General features: G+C 49.4%; 1 protein-coding gene across 4 annotated transcripts; it reads left to right on the top strand.

The window, feature by feature from the left end:
* Positions 1-2,575: 2,575 nt before the first annotated feature.
* Positions 2,576-15,344, top strand: OSBPL7 (oxysterol binding protein like 7). Of its 4 annotated transcripts, none has more exons than XM_027873233.1 (23): positions 2,583-2,690; positions 4,077-4,244; positions 4,465-4,590; positions 4,742-4,795; positions 5,298-5,411; positions 5,684-5,800; positions 5,896-6,013; positions 7,168-7,271; positions 7,648-7,740; positions 7,856-7,988; positions 8,085-8,179; positions 8,475-8,570; positions 8,959-9,093; positions 9,386-9,476; positions 9,921-10,168; positions 10,577-10,714; positions 11,518-11,581; positions 11,760-11,838; positions 12,615-12,759; positions 12,870-13,014; positions 13,494-13,620; positions 13,912-14,034; positions 14,273-15,344. In XM_027873233.1, the coding sequence occupies exons 2-23, from the start codon at positions 4,149-4,151 to the stop codon at positions 14,379-14,381; spliced, it is 2,550 nt and encodes an 849-aa protein (XP_027729034.1). In that variant the 5' UTR covers positions 2,583-2,690; positions 4,077-4,148; the 3' UTR covers positions 14,382-15,344. The 4 variants fall into 4 exon arrangements, with proteins under 4 accessions (XP_027729036.1, XP_027729034.1, XP_027729035.1 ...); XM_027873232.1 differs by having other exon boundaries at positions 2,584-2,690; positions 8,956-9,093; XM_027873235.1 differs by lacking the exon at positions 4,077-4,244 and having other exon boundaries at positions 2,576-2,690; positions 8,956-9,093.
* The last annotated feature ends 1,779 nt before the right edge of the window (positions 15,345-17,123 follow it).

The raw sequence follows: 17,123 nt of genomic DNA, 5'->3' as shown, positions 1-17,123 counted from the left end.
AGCTACTGCTGCCAGCCTTCCTACTCATAGATAGTTACAAATCACTTTACTCACAAACAGCCCTGTGAGATATACCTACAAGTAGTTCGAGTATTGTCTCTCCTTCCCATTTACAGACAAAGAATTGGGCTCATCGAGATTAAGTGATTACTAAGGGTTGAGCAGCTGGTAGTTGTTGAAGCCAGCACTGAAACCCAGGTTCTTCTAACACCCAAGTCTAGCATATTTCCCACTGTGTCCAACCACCTAGCTTCCTTGATCCCAAAGAAATGTGACCTAGGTAGAGAAAGAGGGCCATGAGCGGTGGTGGGTATTCAGGAGTCTTTGCTCCTTCCACCATTGCTAGATGAAGTATTGTGTCTTCCCCTTCTACAGTAGCTGAACTCCTGGAAATAGGAGAGGGCACAAAAAATTAAGGAACTGGGGGACAGAGGGATGGAGCTAAGGAGGAAATACTGAGCTTGTCATCTATGTGTGGAGTGCCTTGTGTAGCCCTAGGGAGCCAGTATAAGAAGGAAGCTTAGTCCTCTGCCTTTGGAGAGTCTAGTGGCATAAGAATTCTTTTTTTTCCCTTTTTTTTTGGTGAGGCAATCAGAGTTAAGTGACTTGCCCAGGGTCACACAGCTAGTAAGTGTCAAGTGTTTGGTCTGAGGCCGGATTTGAACTCAGGTCCTCCTGACTTCAAGGCCAGAGCTCTATCCACTGTGCCACCTAGTTGCCCCGGCATAAGAATTCTTACCCTCTAAATGCTCTCGTTCTATGGAGGAGAAGAGGTAGGCCAAAATAGAAGTCATTAAGGTAATCCCAGGACCTGGCAGAACCAGGGTGGGGTTGGGCAGGGGAGCAGGAGAATACAAAACAGCACTTGATTCTAGGCCCAAAGCAATGCCCAATGTCCCATAGCTGGGGACAGGCATGGCTTTGTCATCGAAGTTCTGTAGCTGCTGTCTTAGAACCAGCTTTTCATAGTATCCAGTGAAGGACCTTGAACACTGGACCACTCAATGTGAAAGTGGATTTAATATAATGCTCCCAGCCCTCTCATGCCGGAAAATATTCAGTGGTACTGTCTGGGAATGAAATGTTAAAATCTTAACTTGGTCCCCCAAGAGTTAACTGATCTGTCCTCGGACTTATTTTCCCCCTTGGTGACACAGCAGGTGCACAGGGTGTCCCCTGGCCTTGTCACTTATCACTGCCCCGCCTGTCTCCAAGCATCTGGGTAGGGCTAACCTTCAGGACAGGGGTTCTCAACCTTTTTTGTGGTCATAGACCTCTAGGCAGTCTGATGAAGCTTATGGACCCCTTCTCAGAATGTTTATAAATGCATAAAATAAAATGTAGAGAATTACAAAGGAAAACAATTATATAGAAATACGGTTATCAAAATATTTAAAAAATTCATGGCCTATATATTGAAGGAGTGGATTGAGGGTATCTAACCTGTTATTTTTACAGGTTTGAGACTCTTCCCCAGCTAAAACATTGCCCATCTCCTGAAGGGCACCTCCATTTGCACCCCAGAAAGCTTTAGCTCAATTGCTAAAATACAAATCTGTGGAGGCTCACTTTGAACTGTTGGCTATCTATTTTAGTGTGAATAAAATCTTAAAATTTGGGGATGATCGAGAGGTTGAAGGGCACTGGATCCCTGAGGCTGACTGGCATTTGTCCTGGGCACTTTTCCCTGAGACCAGTGCTGTGGCTATGTCCCCATGTCAGTCCTATGTGTTGGAGAACCTGTATGTCTCCGGGGAATGCTCTCTCCCAGTGCCTTATTCATCTTATCACTCCTCTCAGGACTTATGCATCATCACCCCCTTTTGTTTTATTGATTCTACTTTTCTTATTTTGAGGCAATGGGATTAAGTGGCCTGCCTAGGGTCACAAAGCTAGTAAGTGTCTGAGGCCGATTTGAACTCAGATCTTCCTGATTTCAGGTCTGGTGCTCTATCCATTGCATCAGCAAGCTGCCCCTGTATCACCTCTTTTTGGACAGGTTTCAATTTCATATTGGAGGCTTAGACATCCTGCTTCTTGGCTGTTGGCTCTCACCATTAGACTGTACTATTGCCCTGGGAGTGGCAGAGTGCTGCCAGGGAAGCTGGCATTGCCATAGAGACCCAGCTATCGGGCACTTATCTCTTCAGCTGCCAGTTTAGCACCTCCAGCTCCAAAATCTGTAATCTGTTTTCAGATCTTGAATGAGGGATAGGATAATTAATTAATTAATGTTGAAATAGCACTAGGTATCAGCTTAGGTCAGGTTAATGCCAGGCATCAAGTCAGCTCAAGGCACCAGCAGTTTGAATAAACTAGTTGCCTCCTCTGCCTTGAGGCCCTTCCTTTAACGATTCCCTGCCTTTCCTGACATTTCTGGAATTGTTCCCAGTGGAGCCGGTGGTGGCCACTCACTGCCACCCCCACCTCACCTCTGGGACGCCTGCTCGTCCCTGAGTCCTCCCAGGAGCGGGGGGGCAGAGCTGAGCCCCGGATGCCCAGGGCCTGGCGGGAGGGAGCATAGAGGGGGGCCGAGGAGGTGGGGAGATCCGGCTCGAGTGGAGGCTACGACGTCTCCTTCCTTCCTGGTTCCTGCAGTAGCTGCCGCCACTGCTCAGCTCAGAAAGGGAGACGGTGACTCAGAGCCAGTGCAGGCGAGCAGGCAGACCCGGCAGTCCATGGGCACTACGGTAAGGGGGTCATGTTGACATCACCTGGCATTCCCGGGAGAAAGGGGTCCAGCCCTGCCTGAAAGTGGGCAGTCTCTGCCTACCTACCTAGACGTGGGGAGGTAGGGAGGGAGGGAGCTGTCCACCCTGTTCCTTATCCCAACTTCCCCTCCCCCTTGGCTTGTGAGAGGTGCCCCATCTCCCTTGACTGTGAGAAGCCAGCACCCCCATCAAGGCCAAATGCCCCCAAAAGCACAGGCAGAGTTTGGGGAAGTTTCAGTAGCTGGATCCAGGAGCTTTTCCCCAAAGCTTAGTCTTCTGTCCAACCTAGTGCCGCTGGCCAGCCCTGCCTCCAGCACTCATATTCCATACTGCTATCACTTAGCTGGGGTTCGTTCCTCAGGTGCCTGGTATGTTAGTCTCCTTAAGATCACCTGAGCAACAATCTTAGCTTCAGACTAACACCTTTTCCTTCCACCCCAGCCCAACACACACACACACACACACACACACACATGCATTATTGATCAAGCTGTGGTGCCAGGATGGCCAGTGCTGGTGCCAAGGGCACCAGTGGGCACTGCTGCAGGACCTGGGAAGACCTTGAACTGCTCTTGCCCACCAATTGTCCCCACTTACAGCTTCCCCACTAACTCTAGTCCCATTTCCTTTCTATCCTTATTCTTTTAGCAGATGGATAGCACCTCTATTTTTGTGCCCTGGGGACTTGGGTCCAGGAGTGTTAAGAAGGAGGAAGGGAGGAGGAAGCTATAGAGACTCCAAGGGTTTGAAAGAACTTAGGGAATAGTAAATGAATAGTGGGAGGGGAACAGGTGGGCAGAGGGAGAAAAAAGCATCTGCTCTGCTCTCAGGCCTCAGTTTCTCCACTAGACATTACGCATAGTGGGCAGGGAAGGAGGGGAAAGAGAAGGTGGGAAGGATTTTGCACAGGTAATCGTGGCGGAGGAGGCACCTGACAGTGGAATGGGGGAAGGGAACTCCTTATGAAAAGTTGATAAGATGCTTGGCACATATGGTAGTTGATTGATTGATCTTTGTCTGTTTAGACCCTGTCTGTCTCTTTTCCCAATTCCTCTCCATGCCATTTCCTCTGCCAAAGTAGAGTGTTTCCCAGAGCTTGGTTGTCTGTGTGCCCAGGGTGTGGCTGGGCACACCCCTTGTGGCTTTCTTAGAATCAGCTTGCCCACAAATTCCCAACTAGCCTGGGGTCAAGAGTTGGCAGGGAACTGGGAAAATGGTGCAGAGATGATAGGGAGGTTGAAAGTGATGCTGGGTTCTAGAGATGGTGGACTGAAGGTCAGTATTCTATTTCCCTAGAGGGTTTGGGGCTGGCTTCAGGTGAATGAAGAAGGTGACTTACCCAAGATGGTCTTTCTCTTACTCCAGGACAGTCTCAGGACCATTAGGTGACATTTCCCCTGCCCCCTACTCTGACCGGACGCTTCCTCATCCCCCTGAATGGATAGCCAGGAGAGGGACCCTGGCTCCCCTCGTCGGGCTGCTGCTCCCTCCCTCTCAGACAGCACCCAGCCTTCTAAGTACATCATCCAGCAGGTCTGAGGGTCTGCTGTTAGCATCGGGAAGGGTAGATGGAGAACACTTAACCCAGTCATGCCAATGAGGGTTTGGGGATAACTCCTAAGGGAGGGAGGACAGGATACACAGGAGAGGCAGGAACTGGAGAGCAGGCTCCAGGGTCCTGGCTGGGCTAAGAGCTGGGATGGAACATGTTCTGAGAAGCAGATCTCCCCAGGAAGCTTTCCTTTGCTTTCAGGGTTTGGAACTATGGGAAGTAGTAGAAGAGCCTCAGGGAAGACTGGGGACAGAAGGGACCCAAGCAGAGAGGCAAGAAGGTCATTTGCTCAAGAAGAGAAAGTGGCCCCTGAAGGGTTGGCACAAGGTAAGAGAAGGAGCTTCTCACTCTCCAGCAAAAGGTTTTTGTCTTTAAAAAAAAGGGAGAAGAATTTACAAAGATGAACCTATAGTTATTTTCCTTCCTACCTCTTGGCTCTCTCTCTATGGGTCTCTGCTCCTCCTGGACCGTTCCACAGAGATACTTTGTTTTGGAGGATGGAATTCTTCGCTATGCAAACACTAGGCAGGATGTGAGTTGGGGCCCATGTCAAAGAGTCAGGGTGTTGGGCCTGGGAATGGTATCTCTAACTCCACATTGTTGGGGGAGGTTTGGGAAGGGAGTAGGGGAAGGAGGGGAATTCTTCATTCTCATGGAGGTGGGGGAGAGAGTGTGGTATGGTGGAAAGAATGATGGTCTTGGAGTTAGAGACCAGAATTAGAATCCCTGCTTCCATATTACCAGTATAACCTTGGGCAAGTCACAGAACTGATTTTGGCCTTAATTTTCCCATCCATAAAATGGGAATACCAATCCTTGTACTGTTTACCTCAGGGGGTTTGTTGTGGGGAGAGCACTTGGGAAAGCTTTAGTTCTTCAAGAAATGTGAGTTGTGGGAAAACCAGATTTAAATATCCTTCCTTAAAGAATTAGAGGAGGCTGGGGTCCAATGGCAGGGGGAGGGTGGTTCTGTGGGGCTGAGGCTTGATCCTAGTTCACCCCCCCCCAGCTCCCCTTGTTCATCATTCCTCCAGATTGCCAAGGGGAAGCTCCATGGCTCCATTGATGTCCGATTGTCTGTCATGTCAATCAACAAGAAGGCTCAGCGAATTGACCTGGACACTGAGGATAACATTTACCACCTTAAGGTACCCACCGTGACGAGGCAAGAGCAGTGGGAGGGAAGAGGCAGGGGCTGGGGGAGAGGGTGGTTGCCATAGAAATCAAAAAGACAGTAACATTCCCCTCTCACTTGTGAATAAACAGCACTTTGGGGAAATAAATAAACAGAGCTGCTCAGCTACTCTAAGACAGAGGCATCAAAATGGACTTATTTATCCAGGATCTGGGCTTCTGGTCACCTCGCTTTGCAGACCTGGAGGTCTGCTGTCTTTACATCTCCCTCTCTCCTCTCCCATAGATCAAATCTCAGGAGCTGTTCCAAAGCTGGGTGGCCCAGCTCTGTGCCCATCGAATGGCACAGCGCCCAGATATAGCCAGATGCCCAAAGCTACCAGCGAGTAGCACCAACCGGAAGGTAAATCCTAGAGCAGGAATGTTGTTAGGGTGGGAGAGGGATGGCTGAGACTCAGACTGCACCCATCCAGTTTGATTCTTGACTCATTCCTGCAGGCATCCAGTGCCCGCCTGGCATCCACAGACAATGTCTCTGCCCTGCCTGGCCTTGGCTCTCGGGACAAGGTGTCATCTTGGCTGAAAGACAGTGAGGGATTAGATCGGTGCTCCCATGGTGAGAGGTGTTGCCAGAATCAGTCTTCTTCCCTTTATAAGCTGCACTTTCCTGAGTTCCAGTCCCCACAGAACCCTGATGTTTGGTGGGAAAGCTATGGGGCATGCTCTCAGGGAGCCCTTCTCCAGCCACCTTTCCCCTATGTGGGTGGTATTAGCGTGTAAGCTAAGGGTTTGGACTGGCTCACTTATTTATATTCCCTCAAACCTAGCCCAGTGCCTGGCACATAGGAAGTACTAACTAGATGGTTGTGGATTGGTTGATTGATAAAGCTGCTTAAGGTCAAGGACTATGCCTTAAAGCTTTTATGTCCAATGCCCATACTGCAGCACTAATATTTCCTTCCCTACGTGTAGGAAGCACCCAGTTAATGTTTGACAATTGTGATCATTATGGTTGGGGAAAAAGGACTTACACAGAGAGAGACAAGGTCAAGTGAACACAGGGAAGCCTAAACTTTAACCTTGGGGAATGGAAGGCAATAAAGAGGAGGGAACCGGGGAAGGCCTGTGTGAATCAAGTTGGGCTTCTTGGAGGAGGTCAATATGGATTTGGAAGGGGGAAGGGTTAGATGAGGAAGCCAGGTGGTACAGTGGATAGAGAGCCTGGCCTTGAAGTCAGCAAGAACTGAGCTCATATTGGGTCTAGCTGTGTGACCCTGGGCAAGTCACTTAACCTCAGGTTCCTCATCTGCAAAATGGGGATAATAATAGCCCCTACTTCCCAAGGCTGTTGTGAGGATCAAATGAGATCATAATTGTAAAGCACTTAGCATCATGCCTGGCACATAGTAGGCACTCTATAAATGTTAGTGATCATTATTATTATTAGAGAGGAAGGTGGGGAAGAATATTATAGACTGGGAAAATAACCAGTTTCAAGGAAGAAGGGGTGATATAAAAGATAGTGTTGGAGGATAAAACCTGAGTCAGAAGCTCTAGGGAACAGAAGAGTGAGTTGGTAAAAGGGTGACTGAAAGCTAAGCAGAGTGATTCAGTTTGGGTGCCCAAACCTACCCCCTGAGAGGCAAGTATACTTTAGAAAGTTGATCCCAAGTTGAGCTGCATCAAAAGGTTCAGACCTTAAGGGCCTGTGGTCGGAGAGGGAGAACCTTCTTCATCAGTTCCCCTCCTCTCCATTCCTCTCCTGCCCAGAGCTCTCTGAATGCCAGGGGAAACTTCAGGAACTGCATAAACTCCTTCAGAGCCTGGAATCTTTGCACCGAATCCCGTCTGCTCCCGTCATCTCCACACACCAGGTGAAGCAAAGGAAGGGGAGGGCACTGGGGCATTGGGAGCACCACTACTAGGGAGGCCACTACTTCTCACTCCCCTACTCTGCCCATGCCCTGGAAGCCTCCATCACCCTGAATAGTTAGTAAGCTACTTCTAGTTTAGCTACATTTCCCTCGCTTTTTCTTCCTGCTCTTCCTTAGCATTGTCCGTCAGTCTGTTTCCTTCTTTGGAAGCATCAGTTGGTCTGTCTGCCCTTTTGCTCATCTATGTTTTTTTCCCATGTGCGTATTTCTCTGCTCCTCTCCCTGGGGTTTGTATGTTGCTGTTCTTTTACCACCCCACTCCCCAGGTCCAGTTCCTTTCCCAACTGACTTCCCACCCCTCCACACACCCTGCCAGGCCTCAGTGACCACTGAGAGACCCAAGAAGGGGAAGAGAACCAGTCGAATGTGGTGCACTCAGAGCTACGCAAAGGATGACACCATTGGAAGGGTGAGCATGGAGTAGGGATGGGGCCTTAGAAATTGGAGAGGATCTGGGCAGGGAGAAAAATTTGAAGGGTTTTTTTTTTTTCCCTTTTGATCCTCCTCTTCCTCCCCAACCCCAGGTGGGCCGTCTCCACGGCTCGGTTCCCAACCTGTCTCGTTACCTGGAATCCCGGGAGCCCTCTACTCCTCGAGGGCTGCCCCCCACGGACTATGCCCACCTGCAGCGAAATTTCTGGGTCCTAGCGCAGAAGGGTAAGTGCGCAGGGCTCCTGGGAAGGAAGAAGAGGAAGAAAAAGCAAAGGGCTTCAGGAAGGAGAGGGGACCCTGACTCTCACCGTCCCTCTGCAGTGCATGGCTCTCTCAGCAGCGTCCTGGCTGCCCTCACTGCTGAATGGGATCGACTTCGGGCCAATCACCAGGGTTCAGAGATGCAGAGACTAGGGGTGAGGCGGGGAATTGTGTTCCTGAACACAAGGAGTTGGGAGGTGCTGAAGGGGATGAAGGGAGAGGGATGGAAGGACGGAGGGACTGTTGAGGCTGGGTGATCAGACAGATAGAATTCAGAGAGCTGGGAAGCTGAGATAAGTTAGTAGGGCAGTGTTACCAGAAGGCCAGGTGTATGTGGGGGCTGGGGGGGGGGTGTTAATATAGGTAACTATAGGTGGCTACAGCCTGTGTGAATCAGTCCAAGAATTAGCCATCTTTAGCCTTGAGATTCCCCTATGCCTCTCCCTACAGGTCTCTCAGGTTCCAGCTGGCCAGAGACGCTCCCACACCCTGTCTGTCTCCTCCGACACCACAGCTGACTCTTTTAGCTCCCTCAACCCTGAAGAGGTGAGAGGAGTCAGAGTGAGGTCCCTGGAAAATCCTTTTCCTCAACTTCCTTCTGCCCTATTTTTACCTTTGATGCCCAAAGGGAAACTAAAGCCCAGGACATGTGAAACCCAGTAGTCCTAGCTCCTAGTCCCTCTCCCCATTTCTTCTCCATTTCCTTCCGCCCCCCACCCCCCCCACTTGTCTTCTATTTGGAAGATCCCACTTAGAGTATATCATAGAACAAGAAGGGGGCGGGGATTTGTATCTTTTTTCTAAAAGGAAATGTCAGGGGACTTAAAACTCCTCCCTCCTCCCTCTTCTCTTCACCTGCGACTTACAAGCAGTCCAGCCGAATTTAGCATACATAGTGCCCGGCCCTAACACTCATCTCTCACTTCTGTAGCAGGAAGCTCTGTACATGAAAGGTAGAGAGCTAACCCCCCAGCTTTCCCAGCGCAGTGTCCTTTCCCTGGCCGACTCCCATACAGAGTTCTTTGATGCCTGTGAGGTTTTTCTCTCTGCTAGCTCTTCAGAGAATGAGGTGAGAGGGGAGGGAGGCCGTAGGGTGGCAGGGAATGGGACCCCGCAGGACTGGAGTGGGTTTTATGGATTTTGAGCCTCTGGATTCCTTAAGCCCTCTTCCCTACGTCTTCCTCCCACTAGTCAACTGGGCACCCTTGCCTCTTCAACCAAGCCACTGATCAGATGTCCGAGGCTCAGGGAAGTCTTTCCCCTTTGCCACCCCAAAGGCAAACCTTCCAGTTCCCTTTCCACCAGAGTCTTGAGTATAGACTCCAGAGCCCCCAGAGAAGTACCACCTTCCTCTCACCTAGGGCTCAGAAGAAGAGTCCTGCACCAGTGAAGTCACCACTAGCCTGTCAGAGGAGGTGCTAGACATCGGGAGCTCCGAGCACTGCCAGAAAGGTGCCAGCCCGGGGGTATGGGACTGAGGAAGTTGGAGGGACAATGGGGAAGACATTTAGTCCAGGGGACTGGAGGGGGGTGGCTAGGAAAGATGATGGGTAGTTTCAGTCTCTGTTTATCCTCCTGTTCTATTTGTCTCCTGTATCTAGGAGCTGTGAGGCCTTGGGGAAGGACTATGAATACTCAAAGCCAGAGGGGACTCGGGGCAGGGGCAGGGGTGGAAGGGTGAGGAGGGCATGCTCCAGGGATGCCCACGATCAAGGTAGTCCCCTAAAGTCTGGGCAGATTTTCCCGGGGGCAGAACTGCCCCAGGGACGGGTAGTGGGTGCAGCCCGCCCTATCACGCGCAAAGTGCAGTAGTCAGATAGTGCCGACCTCAGTGGTGCGCGTGTCGGGCCTGGAGCGTGGCGCTGACGCGAATGGGGGTGGGGCGGGGGGAGCCAGGCAGCTGTGTTCCAGGGGGAGCCGGGCTCCCCGTTCGGCGTCGCTGCCTGCCCGCAGCCAGCGGCCCGGGGACCGACGTGAGCCTGTGGAATATCCTGCGTAACAACATTGGCAAAGACCTGTCCAAGGTATCCATGCCCGTGCAGCTCAACGAGCCGCTCAACACGCTTCAGCGGCTCTGTGAGGAGCTAGAGTATAGCAACCTGCTGGACCAGGCGAGCCGCACGCCAGACCCCTGCGAACGCATGGTACGAGCCTCGCTTCCCCCTCCGCTCCCTTGCGCGCTTGGGACCAGCTTCCGCCCCCGCCCCCCTGTTCCCTCCCCCACCAGGAATTCTAGAACGTCGGAATTAGCGCTCCGAGGCCAACCCCCTCTTTTGCTAGAGGAGGAAGCTGAGCCTCAGAGCTGGCGTCAGCGACTTGCCCCAAGTCTCACACTTGCTCAGGGCTCCCCCAAGACTCAAATCCTAGAGACGAGGGCTGTATCCACTCTCCCAAGATGCCTTTGTCCTACTCAGGACTTGCCCAGCCCTTCTTGGGGATCCTAGTCTTGGGGGGGGAGGGAAGTTGGGTGGTGGGGGGCAGGGATTCTCTTTCTCTGCCTCCCCACCCCCCAGTTTGGCTAACGGGTTTTTCAAGTCTGCCACCCTTCCCAGTTATACATTGCAGCCTTTGCTGTCTCTGCTTATTCTTCTACCTATCATCGGGCCGGATGCAAGCCTTTCAACCCTGTACTGGGGGAAACCTATGAGTGTGAGCGGCCAGACCGAGGCTTCCGATTCATTAGTGAGCAGGTGTGTGGGCTGGGCGTGGGGAGGGGGCGTGGGCCAGAGCTGGAGAATTTGGAGCAACCCAACTAAATTATATGCATACATAGGTATCCAATACACATATGTACACATATGCACATAAATACACACATATATGGGAATACACGTATCCATTCATCCATACATATGTATAGAGTTTCTCAAAAATCTTAAAACTGGTATTAAGACTTTTGGGATACTGTGTGCATATATTTATAATTTCACTGGTGTGGGGAACTCTCACAGAGGAAACTCTCTCTACCAATGTACCTGTGTAGATATATAGAAATTATTTTATTTTCTTTTGTGGGGAGGAACAAAATCTGTGATTTCATTAGGAATTGGGGAATTCCTTTTCCTCAGTATACATTGGAGTATAAGTGTGTGTGTGTGTAAATAGACATAATTGAGGTGGGTGAATAGACCTGGGATTTCATTGGTGTTAGGAAACCCACTCCATCAATGCAGATTGAGAACTCATCTGTAGTTTGTAGTCTTAGAGAGTTTTCTGTGGGCACTAAGAGCTTAAATGCTTTGATCTGGTTGTACAGCTAGTTTTATACACACAGGTCTTGACCCCACGAGATCCTGAACAAGGCTAGGCCTCTGTCCATTATGCCAAGTTGCTTCTCAAATAAATCTAAATCTATATTCTTTTATTTCATGTTATAAAATAAGGGAATTAAATATGGAAAGAAGAGATCAGGTGATGTGAGTGGGAGAGGAAAAGGGGTGCTAGAAGAGCCTTCAGGGCATCCCAGAAATAATCTCACTGTCTTCTGCTCCAGGTTTCCCACCATCCACCCATATCTGCTTGTCATGCAGAGTCAGATAACTTCATCTTCTGGCAAGGTGAGAGTAGGGGGGGCCTGTGGATGGGCAGGAAAGGCAGGGGACAGGACAGTAGGGGTGGAATGAGAACCCTTAGGAATGAAGTGAGAATGAAGGCTGTGTGGCAGAGTTGGAACTCATCCAGAAGGAATTTCTTTCCAACATCCCATCTGCCTTTCTGCCGTGTCCCCTAATCTAGATATGAAGTGGAAGAACAAGTTCTGGGGGAAATCCCTGGAGATCGTGCCCGTGGGGACTGTGAATGTCAGACTTCCCCGGTGAGTGGTCCCTGCCCAAGTCTGTCAAGCAGGATAAGACCAACTGTGACTTTTTGCAGGTTGGGTTTCATGGGAACATGTAGGAGAGGGGCAGGGAACAGAGAGGGGTGGAAAATGAGGAAACAGTGGAAATCTAGAGGAGGACTGAGAAACAGAGAGTTCAGTGCAGTGGCAAAAGTTCTAGACCTGGTTGTTCAAAGTTCTGGATTTCAAGTACCTAGCTTACTACCTCATTCACCTTAGGCCAGTTTCTTAAGGTCTCTGGGTTCCATTTTCCTCATTTGTAAAATGGCTTCATGCTATTTGCAATACCTACTTCCCAGTGATGTAATTTGGAAAACACCTTGTAGAAAACAGCTAAATAAAGCCAAGATATTATGTGGAAGTGGAAATCCCTGCACTGGTGTTTCATCCCTAGTGGGCTCTCCAAAGATGAGCCAGTAGAACATAGACTCTGGCGAGATTTCAAGTTGTTTATTGTCCAAGGCCCAGCCTAATGAAGTTTAGAGCTTCTCATCAGTGGATTGGCCACAGGGGTATGAATTTTGCAGCTATAGCAGCTGTTAAGGGCTGTTTACTAAGTCATAGAAGGGCTATATTCCAGGTCAGTAGATGGCAGATTGACAGGACAACCCACACTGATGAATCCTGGACATATGGAAGTTTCTATGTCAGTAGCTTTGGCTATTCCTTGCAGCTGGGCTAGAAGGCTGGCTGTTCACTGTGACCTTATCCATTGATCCATCCCAGCTGTCTACACACTCTATTTTCTCCAGGTTTGGGGACCACTTTGAGTGGAACAAGGTCACATCCTGTATCCACAACATCCTAAGTGGCCAGCGCTGGATTGAACATTATGGGGAAGTACTTATCCGAAACACTCAGGACAGCTCCTGCCACTGCAAGATCACCTTCTGTAAGGTATCCTCACCTGCCCTGCTCCTGTTTCTGTAAGGTCATGTTAAAACAGTGGAGTCTACCCACTGGGCTGACTGCCTCCTTCTTCCCTTTCCTAACACTCCCACTCTCAGGCAAAGTACTGGAGTTCCAGTGTCCATGAGGTACAAGGGGCTGTGTTCAGCAGAAGTGGGCGTGTCATCCACCGGCTCTTTGGCAAGTGGCATGAGGGCCTATACCGGGGGCCCCCACCTGGTGGCCAGTGCATCTGGAAACCGAGTAAGAGAAAGGGAGCGGGGCAGACAGGAGATGTGGGAGGCAGGGCTCTCTTCACTCCAATTTTTTTTCTTTTCGAGGCAATGGGGATTAAGTGACTTGCCCAGGGTCACACAGCTAGCTAGTAAGTGTCTGAGGCCAGATTTGAACTCAGGTCTTCCTGACCCCAGGGCCAGTGCTCTATCCACTGCAACACCTAGCTGCCCCCTTTACTCCAGTTTTTCACTTCCGCCAGGTCAGAGTCATTTGGTTCAGGATAAGGAGGTAGTCCACCTGTTCTCCTGGGATGGATTTTTTTCTCCACAGTGTTTTCTAACTATGGCATTGTTCAATGATACCCACCCTCAAAGGGCTAGAAAGATATTGTAGGGATAGGGGAAAGAGGCTCGGATGGACTAGTGGGGAGAGATGTAGACTGAGGTCTTTGTTCCATCTGCCATCCTTTCTCCAGCTCTAATCAACTTGACCCCTCTCACTTCCAGATTTGATGCCTCAGGACCACGAGCGGAACTTTGGATTTACACAGTTTGCCCTGGAGCTGAATGAGTTGACAGCAGAGCTGAAGCGCTCTCTGCCCTCTACTGATACTCGGCTTCGGCCAGACCAGAGGTCAGGCATCTCCAGTCTGTCTGCTTTCCCTGCTACAGGGCATCTGGCTGACCAAACAATCTGCCTCAATGTGGGGTCCCTGCTCCTCCCTTCAGTGATACAGAAGGCGAATGAGGCAGGATCCCTCATACACTTCTCCTTAGACCTGCCTGGAGAAGAGAGCTTTCCCTTGGGTAGTGCAACTGCCAGGATCTCTCTGCAGGGAGTGCTGAGGGTAGCCTGAGTAGGTGGGAGGAAGGTCACTTCAGTCTGGGTTGGAGAGGTGTCACTGATGGAACTTTGGTCACTCAGGTATCTAGAGGAGGGAAATATTCAGGCCGCCGAATCCCAAAAACGGAGGATCGAACAGCTTCAACGAGACCGCCGCAAAGTAATGGAGGAGAACAACATCACCCACCAGGCTCGATTCTTCAGGTACCTAAAGAAGCCCCCATCTCCCTGGGGAGAGCTCTCCTCCCTCCTCATGTCCTGTTGCCTTTCCCCTCCTTCAATTCCATTCCAAATCCTCTGGGCCACCTAGACCAGCCAGCAATGACAGCTGGACCCGTAGAGAGCTTTCCAAAACATCAGAATGGGGAGGGAAGATGTGGGAAACAGGACCTCGAAGCTGCTTCATTGATTATCTCCTGTGTCTCCTCTCTCCTCCCTGCAGGAGACAGACAGATGGCAATGGAAAGGAGTGGTGGGTCACCAATAACACCTACTGGAGACTGAGGGCTGAGCCAGGCTATGGGAACCTGGATGGGGCTGTGCTTTGGTAACCTTGGCCCCTGGAGGGGGATGCAGAGACCTTTAGTGCTCCTCAAGGGCAATGTGCTACTTCTCCCTCCTATTGCCTTGCAACACTATGGATGCATGGAATGGGGCAGAACATTCATCTCCTTTCCCTGGAGACAAATGGGCTCGCCTGTTGCTTGTTTCCTCTGCAGGCCAGAGAAACTGGATCCTATCATGTGGGGTTGTTTTTTTTTTTGAGGGGCAGGTCACAAGCCTGTGGTGTCTCCCCTACCCCCATCTTGTTGCACCAACAACAGGCATGTAAGATGTGTCTTTGTCCTCTCACATACCATTTTGCTTTCCCACACTGGCTTATGGGAGGGAGACTACAAACTTTCCACCTGCTATTGTTTCATCCAGTGCCTTGGACTGAAGGACTCTGACTGTGACCTTCTCCCCATGACCCTCTCCACCTCCTCCCCTCCAATAAATCCTTCCAGATTTGGCTGAGATGGGGACAGTCCTTGGTTTCAGCCTCTGCATTGCTGCCCCTCCCTTTGTTGCCAGCATTTCTCTACCATTTCCACTTTCCACCCCTTTGTCCTCAACCATCTCACTGGCTGTTCCCTCAAATCTGCAGCACTGATCTGTTTCTGCTGTCCCTGGACTCCACCCCTGACACTTTTGTGTTAGCTATGGGTTCTTTGGAAAGTGACATTAATGCAAATGATGTTAATGCAAGCACCTGAGAGTCAGAGGCAGGGCTAGGGCAGGTGTGTGTGTGTGTGTGTGTGTGTGTGTGTGTGTGTGTGTATGTGTGTGTATGTGTGTGTGTTTGCACATGGTTGGGAAGAGGATAAAGAAGCTGCTTGCAGGCAGGCAGGCTCCTTAGAAATGGCTCCTGGGATCCTGGGTTCCTCCATCATGGTAATTATTTCTTTTCAGGCCCTCTCTGTCTTAAGGTGAATTACCATGACTGTCTGAGCTCCAATAAAGGCAGTCCCAGATTTCTGTTGTCTTTTTTTCTGTCCCTCTCCAGTTCCATAAATAAGGCCCATGGGCTTTGGATTTACAGTCCAATCTCATGTCCATTCTTTGCTTCTGGATACTACACCTTATACATGGGAACTCTCGATTAAGGGAGACCCTTATCCCTGCTTGATAAGTGGTGGGACACACAGAATACCTTGGTTCAAACTAATCTGCTAATCATTGGCCTTGGAAACTTGGACAAATCACTCTTTCCTCTCTGGGGCTGACTTTTTGCACCAAAATGAGGGAGAAAAAACCTCTGGATGTGGACTTAGTTTTAAATCTTGTCTGCTGCTTTCTCTCCAGTGTGATCTTGGACAAATAATTTCTACTTTCTAGGCTCATTTCTTTATCCATTCCGTGAGGACTAGTTTTTTTTTTTTTTTTTTTAAAGATACTTCTCAGCTCAGTCTGTGAGATTTGTGTGTGAGAATCTTGCCTCACTTACTGTATAACTCTAGGGAAATCACTTAACCATTCCAAAGCTCGGTTTCTGGATCTGTAAAATGGGGAAAATAATATGTACTGCAGGATTTGCCTCTGAAGGTTGCTGTAAAAGGAAGGAAATGAGCATTTATTAAGGACCTACTATGTGCCAGGGGCTGTGCTAAGAGCTTTACAATTACTATCTCATTTGGTCCTAACAACAATCTTGAGAGGCAGGTGCATTATTTCCCCCATCTTACAGTTGAGAAATTGTAGGCAGACAGAGGTCAAATGACTTGTCCAGGGTCCCACAACTAGTAAGCATCTGAGGTCAGATTTGAACTTGGGTTTTCCCGACTCCAGGCACAGAGCTCTACTCACTATGCCACCTAGCTTAGCCCACCTCAGAGGTCTATATAAATGTCAGCTATTATTATAAGACTGTGAATATAGGATCTCTAAAGGTACTTTCCAGTTTTAGAAGCCATGAACTGAACAGGTTTACACCATGGGTTTATTACCTCCTGGACTTCAGGGCCATGGGCAGGATGGGAGAAAAGGATAATCCTTAGGGATGAGCCTTCCTTCCAGCACTCATGCTGCTTCCCAGACAGAAATCACAGCTCTGCTGTATATCAGCCTTGGCTCCCAGTTATTTAAGCAATAGTGCTAAAGAGGGGAGGCGAGGAAGGAAGGACATAGTTGGCCTACTTTAGTTCTCTATATCCTATCAGAAGTGAGACAGCTTGGAAGGCTGCACGAAGAACCGTAGAGAAAGAGAGCCTAGGGACTTGGAAGTCAGAGCACTGATCCCTGCTTCTAGGTATCACACATCCCAAGGGGAATCACACCTTCTCCTTGGGCTTGGCTTTCCCCATGAAACCCTAGGAGAGGTCAAATTGTATGGTCACTCCGCTGTACCCAACTAACTCTCAATTCCCTTCATACGGAGACAGGCAGCCTTTTACAAGTTTATTAAAAGAAATAGTAAACCAAAGAGATTGATATCTTATATCCTGAACAATAAATGACTTCTTTAAAAAAAAAAGAACATGCTTTTTCTCATTTTTAAAAATTTAATACTATTTTATATTTTTCAATTACATGTAAAAACCATTTTCAGCATTCAGTTTTTGAAAGATTTTGAGTTTCAAATTTTTCTCCTTCCCTTCCTCCCCTCTTCCCTCCCCAAGACAGCAAGCAATCTGATATTGGTTATACATATGCAATCATGTAAAACATATTTCCACATTAGTCATGTTGTGAAAGAAATAGAACAAAAGGAAAAAACTTTGAAAAAAAAAGTGAAAATAGTATGTTTCAATCTG

The sequence above is a fragment of the Vombatus ursinus genome, unplaced genomic scaffold (genome assembly GCF_900497805.2).
Source record: "Vombatus ursinus unplaced genomic scaffold, bare-nosed wombat genome assembly UNPS02014801.1, whole genome shotgun sequence".
NCBI lineage: Eukaryota > Metazoa > Chordata > Mammalia > Diprotodontia > Vombatidae > Vombatus > Vombatus ursinus.
This window is presented reverse-complemented; position numbering and strand designations above follow the sequence as displayed.